The 8,707-nt window shown below is 38.0% G+C and overlaps 2 protein-coding genes across 3 annotated transcripts; one reads left to right on the forward strand and one right to left on the reverse strand.

The window, feature by feature from the left end:
- The first annotated feature begins 197 nt into the window (after nt 1-197).
- LOC109860502 (general vesicular transport factor p115) lies at nt 198-4,481 on the forward strand. The gene is made up of 12 exons (XM_020439618.1): nt 198-367; nt 544-772; nt 864-1,120; nt 1,236-1,437; nt 1,569-1,720; nt 2,034-2,224; nt 2,311-2,483; nt 2,591-3,018; nt 3,104-3,284; nt 3,388-3,575; nt 3,665-4,045; nt 4,151-4,481. The coding sequence occupies exons 1-12, from the start codon at nt 290-292 to the stop codon at nt 4,211-4,213; spliced, it is 2,523 nt and encodes an 840-aa protein (XP_020295207.1). The 5' UTR covers nt 198-289; the 3' UTR covers nt 4,214-4,481.
- Nucleotides 4,482-4,565: 84 nt separating this feature from the next.
- LOC109860503 (NADH-ubiquinone oxidoreductase 75 kDa subunit, mitochondrial) lies at nt 4,566-8,707 on the reverse strand. Of its 2 annotated transcripts, XM_020439620.1 has the most exons (12): nt 8,605-8,707; nt 8,193-8,371; nt 7,875-7,982; nt 7,268-7,633; nt 6,956-7,177; nt 6,712-6,847; nt 6,233-6,585; nt 5,961-6,146; nt 5,687-5,876; nt 5,358-5,533; nt 5,148-5,282; nt 4,566-4,977 (listed from the first exon to the last, which is right to left on the reverse strand). In XM_020439620.1, exons 2-12 carry the CDS (start codon nt 8,355-8,357, stop codon nt 4,825-4,827), a joined length of 2,190 nt encoding a protein of 729 aa, XP_020295209.1. In that variant the 5' UTR covers nt 8,358-8,371; nt 8,605-8,707; the 3' UTR covers nt 4,566-4,824. The 2 variants fall into 2 exon arrangements, with proteins under 2 accessions (XP_020295209.1, XP_020295208.1); XM_020439619.1 differs by lacking the exon at nt 8,605-8,707 and having other exon boundaries at nt 8,193-8,598.

Here is an 8,707-nt window from a genome sequence, read left to right on the forward strand (position 1 = left end):
CTAAAAAGTAAGAGCCAATCACGTTTGATAGCTACTAAAGCAGCTTGGTCTGCTTGAACGCAGCATTATGCATTCTATCTTTGTTTTACATCTAATGAACAATAAAGATACCGAAAATCTATAGCGCATGTGACGCGAAGTATAGATTGCAGTACTGGCAGTAAATATCGGAACGCAGCCAAGTTACGGGCTACGCTCCACATCCACAGTTCGACGCAGTCGAAATGTCAACGTGTGACGTAAATGTAAAATATTGACAGACAGACGCGGAAAGAGTGTCGGAATCAAAATGGAATATTTCAAGAGCAGTTTGAAGTCCGTTTTAGGAACCATTCCGGCCGGCACACAGCCCACGGGTGCCGATACAGTGAGTGAAAACGCTAGAACCTCATTGTTCTCTATCGAGAGGTTACCTAAAAAACTATATCTTGCTGTTACTTGACAGAATTTTTGCTCTTTTACATTGATAAAATAAACTGTTTTTCAAGGCAAAAACAAGAAAAAAGAGAAACTGATGAAATTGTCAAAATATCTTTAATACAGGTGGAAAAATTAGTAGACAGATTGCAGTCGTCCACTTTGCTCGATGACAGACGTGATGCCTGCCGCGCGCTCAAAGCGCTGTCTCGCACATACCGTGTTGAAGTAGGAGCTCAGGGAATGGACGCGTTGAGACAAGTGTTGGAAATTGATAGGACAGATTGCGAGATAATCGGCTTGGCCTTGGACACTCTGTGCAACATAACATATCCCGAAACGTTTGAGGAAGAAGGTAAAATTGACCAAAGTTATATATATACTTAGTATATATTTACTATTAATAATTTATATGTATATAAAATTGTTTTGTGTATTTTTTTCAGTTGATAAACATGGTTCTGACAACAAAATAGGAGAACAGTTCACAGAAATATTTATTAAGCACACAGAGAGCGTTGGGTTGGTATTGACATTTTTGGAAGAATCTGACTTTCGTGTTAGATGGCCAGCTGTGAAGCTGCTGAAACATTTGTTGGAAAACAGATACAAGGACATTCAAGAGATGATCTTGGTCAGTCCTATGGGAGTCTCCAAACTGATGGACTTGCTAAATGACAGCAGAGAAGCTATACGCAACGAAGTACGTTAAACCAATTTTATTTTCATGCAAAAATAATTTATAATTTTATTAATTTTGTTACAATTGCATTCCAAGTCTTTCTTGCTTTTAATTATGTTATGTTTTTTTATTTCAGGTTGTGATGCTACTTACCCAATTGACCAAAGGTAATGCAAACATACAGAAAATAGTAGCGTTTGAAAACGCGTTCGATCGTTTATTCGATGTCATCCAGCAAGAGGGTAATTCTGATGGCGGTATTGTGGTGCAAGATTGTCTCTCGCTTATGTTGAATCTTCTCAAGGGAAACATCAGTAATCAAAACTTCTTCAAAGAAGGTATGAAGGTCTCTCTTTAATCATATTTCGGATGAACTGCGTTCATTTCAATTCTATATATTTCTGCGATAATTTTCACGCATTACGATACATATATATATGTATATATATATGTATATATATATATATAGGTACTTATATACAGAGACTGACTCCGATGTTTCAAATACCTGCCGAAATAGAAGACAGTAATTTCGGCGGCTGGAGTCCGCAGAAGGTTGCTAACATTCACTGCATGGTGCAAGTTGTGCGAGCGTTGGTAGCACCAAGCGCTCCTGCTCAGGTGAAGTAAAAATAATAACGATGTTTCTAAATTATTGGTTGCGTTCAGCAGAACTTAGCGCTTAGCAAGCGCTTTGCTATTATTACTTGCCATTGGCTTGTACTCTCATAGTTTTGTTAGATTTACAAGAAAAGGCCAATCACAGACAATAAGCGCAAAGCGCTTGCCAAGCGCTGAGTTCTGCTGAACGCAGCCATTGTAGAGAGAAAAAAACTATCGCACACACAAAAAATGTCGCAAAATATTTCTGCAACATGTTTTTGTATACTTGATTTTTCACTCATTACCGCTTGACCTGATTGCACATGAAAAGGCAGTCGCGGCTTGCCAACGAACTATGAGAGCATGCGGATTGTTGCAAGCGTTGTGCGACATACTGATGGCGAGCGGTGTGCCCGCGGACGTGTTAACGGAAACCATCAACACTGTAGCGGAAGTGATACGAGGAAATGCAAGTAATCAAGAATTTTTGGCGAGTGTCCTAGCACCGACCATTCCTCCAAGGTATAACTTGAATATGTGTGTTAATTATTTTCTTTTGTACGGAGTGATCAAAGTGACTTACGAATTAACAAGTAAGCATGTTTCAGACCAGCTATCGTCGTCCTATTGATGTCCATGGTGAACGAAAAGCAACCCTTTATCCTCAGGTGTTCAGTATTATATTGTTTCCAATGTTTTCTTTATAAAAACGAAGTGGGACAGACGCAGTTAATACAGACTTTATTGCCGCAAAGTAACGAGGCACCATCGCTAACTACAGGTTCGTTAAGTTCTCTTTTCGCATTATGTTTCATATTTTCTCCCATAAAAAAAAATTCCAAATTCTGATTGCGTTAATGTAAATTTATCTCACGTTCTTCTTGTCAGGACAATTACTGTGCGGTGGGTTGTTTTCTACGGATTCTCTATCGAATTGGTTCTCCGCTGTGGCGCTGTCTCACGCCTTGATCGAGAACATAAGTCAGAAAGAGCAGTTGTTGAAAGTGCTTCTCGCGACCAACATCGGAAATCCACCAGTAACGCTCATGCAGCAGTGCGTTATGTTGCTGCAACAGGGTAACAAGACGCAATGCAAATTGGGACTGCTGATTTTGCTCTGTCGATGGACTTCGTACTGTTCGCTCGCGGTCAAATCGTTTCTGGCTATCGACTCCTCGGTGGCATATTTGACGGCTCTTCTGTCGTCGCAAGAGAACAACGACGATCTACAGGAAATCTTATTGCAGAGCATGTGCGCATTGCTGATCGGAATTTGCGTGCACTTCAACGACGATAGCGTGCCTACTTATACCAAGGTATAGATAACCGACATCTTTATTTCGAAGAAGAAACAGAAGTTGCACATGTGCGATAAATTAATTTATTCATATTTGCTCACAGGAAAAAGTATGCAGTTTAATCGAGAACAGAATAGGCCTGGAAAGATTTCAGGATGCGATCGGTGGCATCGCCAAACACGAGATATACTCCCGTACGCTGAAACATCCGCAACCCTCGGCCAAAAATCCGTCTGAACTTTTATTGGATCACGAATTTTGCAGACTGCTGAAGAGTTTAGAAGGTATTTACATTTATGTTTTTACGTTAATAGTGTTCAAGAATTTAAGACAACGTGCAATGTTCTTTTAATTAAATCAAATAAACTGTTTGAAAAATTTTTTTAGGTGTCATAATAAAATCGGTGATAGATGCTAACAACGAACATCAAAACAAAAATCAATTGTCTATGATGAGTTTGTCAGACAACACGTTAGTTTCGCAGTATAAGGACCTTATAAGAGAGCAGGACATGCAAATTCAAAGATTAACGCAAGCTAACGAATCTCTCGCAAAAGAAAAACAAGAACTTGAGGTATTATATTAAAAAAGTTGCTTTTAAAAATATAAAAAAAGTACAGAATGTACCTTTCAATGTTAAGTTTTAATATTTAATGGTTACAGGCTCAAGTGCAGGAACTTCGATCGACCGTCAGCCATCTACGAGATCAAAATTTAGTACTTAGAGCTGCGCAAGCGAATATAAAAGACGGAAAGGAAGCCGTTGTTTCCACCAACAATAATGTAGATTTAGAAAAGGAATTGCAAACGTACAAAACAATGGTTGCAGACTTGGAAGGTCGTTTAGCGGAATATTCGCGGATAATACAAGAGCACAAAGAAAATAACAGCGAAAAAGAATCGAAATTAGAGCACGAATTGAAATTAAAGACGGACGAGCTCGAAAAACTAAAAAAGGATCAGGAAGATCTTCTGGAACTCTTAACAGATCAAGATAATAAAATTATGTTGTACAAAGAAAGATTAATCGAATTAGGAAATAAGGTATGAGAATAAAATTCACGTCGAAATATTTTGTTCAGCGAATAAAACTCCATTTTCATTTTTTNTTTTNTTTNTTTTNTTTTTTTTTTTTTTTTTTTTTTTAAGATTGAATCCGACGAAAGTTCAGGTGAAGTTGATACAGATGACCAGCCGGAATCGAGCAACTGAAGAAATCTAATTGGTGCCATTCCAGAGATAAAAGAGTAAATGAATTACACTCAGTGCGCGCGCGCACCCACGCACACGAACGCACACGCGCGTTTCCTACACATCCTTTGTACATCGTTTTCCATTCAAATTTCACTTTGTGTCCTACATAATGTAAAATTATAAAATATATATGTACAAATGTGTGCTCGTCTTTGTAGTAAGAGAGCAAAACTGTTGTCGCAAACATTCCTTAAAAAAAAAAAAAAAAAAGTTCAAAATAATTTAATATAAATTTAATATCCGTACACAGTATACAAATTTATTTAAGATATTATTCCCTATAAATAAATGGTATATATTTTAATTTAAATAATTTATATATACATATAATTTTATTCTACTAATTTCAATTGTACAATTAATAGGACAGCGGCATTACAACTGTGTACCCTATTCTTCATACAATTTAATATATAGATTTATATTTTACGAATACAGTTTTTTGTGTAATGTTACTGTAAATAACATTTTGTTCACCATCAGCTGCGAAAGTGACGCGATGTTCAGCCAGTATTATCGGATAACTAGCGGATGAGGGAGTTTCTTCCCGATAAGAAACGTTGGATAGTTTATGCTACGCTTTGTTGCTGCTTCATGACCGCTTGAACGCACTTCGCCATGGTTCGAGACGCTCGTGATACTACATCGGTCATAAAGAACTGATCTAACGTCTTTTGTTTGACGTCTACGGGATCCGATAAAAATGATCCACCGGACTGTTGCTGAATGTACATAGCATAAAACAACAATATAAGAACTTGTACAAGGACAATGTGATATTTTCATATTTAACATTCCTTTGCGATCCAAGTTTCAAGAAATTAAGATTTATCAAATCTACTCTGAAAACTATAAAAGATTGGAGGAAAAAACATAGAAATGCGATACAAACCTTGGCTATTTCCAGAGCTTGTGTAAAATAATTAGCCTGTTCGACATCACCATACCGTACTAGATGCGGTGCAATTTCTTCAAGCCTAGACCTAAGTTCGTTTAAATTGTCGTAGGGCAAGGTAACATTAGCTATCTGTAACAAAACGATTACTTATTTGTTATCATTGCAACAGAAAAGACACGCGCCGTGTCACGTGAATATATTTACTTCAGAAAGAGCACGAATAATTTTCCAATCTGGACGCGCCAAGCCGGGCGGTGTTATCGCCGCGCAGGTCTGTTGCGATCGACCTTCTGTATTAACGTAACTTGCAACTTTTTCGGTGTATGCCGCTCCGGCGAGTACAACATCAGCAATAGCTGCTCCAGCATCACCATGACTTCCTGAACTCATGCAAACGTTCAGTTGAACATAATTGGATACAATTAAGAATTGTAAATATGAATCGAGATATCCAGATATATAATGTGATAACATTATATATCATTATTTCATCATTTTCGAGTTTTTTTTTGTCAATATCACATATTACTTGCCTATATAAATAATGAATGTATTTGGGAAATCGTTCCTTTTAATATCCGCATCGTCAGCGCCCAAAAGAAATAGGACTTTAGGTTGTTGCTGTTTGATCTCGTCCACGGTCGAACTGTAACCGATATCCAAGGCGGCAACTTGAGAAGCATTCGTATGCAGTATGTTCAAAATTTTCCATTCCTGGGGAGCCTGAAACCAAATATTTTGAACAGTTGGTACAAGTTCTATATATACATATAAAATTACGACACGAAAGGACTTAAAACTTGTTACCTTCGAGCTTTCTCCTAAAGCCTTTGCCAGCTCTTGCGTTTCGTAGAGAATTTTAGCTCCGTCCTTTCGAGTTAGTTGATCAGCGCCCAAGATAACAAGTGGTCTCTTAGCCTCTTTCAAAGTAGAACAGAACGAATGAGAGCCGTGTCGTAATTTTGTAATCACGTCCAAAGATTCTCCCAAGTACTACGTGTAAACATCATATTTTGTGAAAAAGAACGCCAATATTAAATTCTTATAAAAAGAAAAAAAAATTCAATAAAGACAAAAACCTCATGTTGATAAGTTAAATCGACATCCGGACCGATAAGGGCAACAGTTTGTTCACCGTGAAGATGGCCCTTCCTGAGACGCGTGTTTACTAGAGGCGCCTCGTATCTCGGATTTGTACCGATTAATACTACGACATCCGCGTCTTCAATCGCAGCGATAGTGTTGTTCAAAAGATAACTACTTCTGAGATCTATGCCCGAGCCGTCTTTCGGATAGCACTGCTCCGTGGCCAGCCCCTCGCTTCCTAATTTGTTAACTAGATCCTTCATGGCGACGAGAGCTTCCGCATCCGACAATTTCCCGGCAATTGCTGCGCATTGGTTCGCCGACACATTCGTCAAAGGTTTAGCGGCTAACGATCATAAAAAGTTACATATATGATCTAGTCACATGCGCATCATTCAAATGTGTATGTGAATATACACAAATCTATAGGCGTTATTATTAAAACATTAAAATATATTAATATTAATTGTACCAGCAATAAGTGCATCCTCCCAATCAACAGACTGCAATTTTCCATTGATCTTCATCATTGGTGTGATGAGTCTCTGTCTTTTGAGTCCGTCGTACGAGAAACGAGCTTTGTCCGAAAGCCACTCCTCATTCACCTCCTATAAATTTATATCGCGCAAATTATTAGTGGAGTTCAATAAATTTATACTTTTTATATAAAAATTATTTATTTTTTATTTATTGCACATTTTTTTACAAACATTTACCTCATTCACTCTGGGTAGTATTCTCAGAACTTCGCCAGTTCTATGAGAGATGACTATGTTGCTACCAACAGCGTCGTGAACATCAATACTGTCAGTACGACGCGTCTCCCAAGGACGGGCGACAAACGCATATGGTTTGCTAGTTAGCGCACCCACGGGACAAAGGTCGATGATATTGCCAGATAGCTCCGACAAGAACATTTTCTCAATGTACGTTCCTACCTTTAACGCCATGTGTATGTGATAAAATTATTGCAAATTTATTTTATTATATATTATGCAAACACATGTACAAATAAAAACATCTCATACTTGCATATCATTGCCACGTCCTGTAGTTCCTAGATCATCAATGCCAGCTACTTCCGAAGCAAATCTAATGCATCTTGTGCAGTGTATGCAACGAGTCATGACCGTCTTAATCAAGGGTCCGAGATCTTTATCCTCCACCGCTCTTTTCCCAGAGTGATACATATCAACGAATCTGCTTCTGTCCATTCCAAAAGCCATGCTCTGATCTTGCAAATCACATTCCCCACCTTGGTCACAGATCGGACAGTCCAATGGATGATTGACCAACAAGAACTCCATAACACCCTCGCGTGCTCTCCGTGTTACATCAGAATTAGTTTTCACTCTCCAACCTTTCATTACAGGCATTGCGCAAGCAGCAACTGGCTATATAATAAGATTGAAGATAATTATATTTGAGACAATTTTTTATATCTTATTACTTTACATTTTATTAATTTCTTTAACACGTTAAGCGCAGAGCCGATTTTGCTGTGCTTTCCGTTCAGGCGGCGACCACTCGACGAGTATTGGATTACAGAGAATGGGAATGGCGGAAAGTTCACTGTCAGTCCCCGGGGACTGACTCCGCGCTTAATGTGTCAATGTCTTTACTTAAGTTACATACTCTGACTGCTTTTTCTACTTCAACAAGACACATTCTGCAATTTCCAGCTACAGCAAGACGTTCGTGATAACAGAACCTCGGTATTTCAATTCCTAACTTTGCAGCAGCCTGAAAAATTATTTACCTGAATATATTAACATGTTTCAAAGTCAAATGTTACATATGTATATATCGACGGAGAGAACGTCTTTTAGTTACATACTATATTACATTTATTTATATTATAAAAATTATCTAACGAAACAAATTCTACAACAAAAAGCAGTATAGAGAAAACTAACAATAAAAAGAGAATATAAAACTAGATTAATAACAAACCTGTAAGACTGTTGTCCCAGGTGGAACTTGTACGGGTTTGTCATCGATAAAAAGCTCGACCAATTCTTGCTGTTGTTGCGACTTTCTGGACGTTGTATGAAAACTAATAGCGCAAAACCTGCCACTTGCCAGGCTCGTCGCTCGCACAACCGGTAATCTCAACATCTCGCAAAGTTACACTATCAATACCAATTACACTTTATTATGTAACAAACAAAATTTTACCGCACAATTAATGGTCAAATTAACTTAATAAAAAAAGATTGCAAATTTATGCCCGTCGTACATAACAATGCCAATATCTACATTACAAGACATATACGTCTTTGTTATTAAAAGTATTTATACGCCAGGCTACGCTAACAAATCTTAACGGAAAAAATAATCACAACTATGTCTATAATGCAACTACCTTCGCCAGATGTCAGGAACGACCCGCCAACGACCCGCCGTGCATAGCACGAACCGAACTCACGAAGATCAGTCGTGTTCGATCATATGACTAAAGCCCGTTC

Source organism: Pseudomyrmex gracilis, unplaced genomic scaffold (assembly GCF_002006095.1).
Source record: "Pseudomyrmex gracilis isolate BER0280 unplaced genomic scaffold, ASM200609v1 scaffold_400, whole genome shotgun sequence".
Taxonomy (NCBI): domain Eukaryota; kingdom Metazoa; phylum Arthropoda; class Insecta; order Hymenoptera; family Formicidae; genus Pseudomyrmex; species Pseudomyrmex gracilis.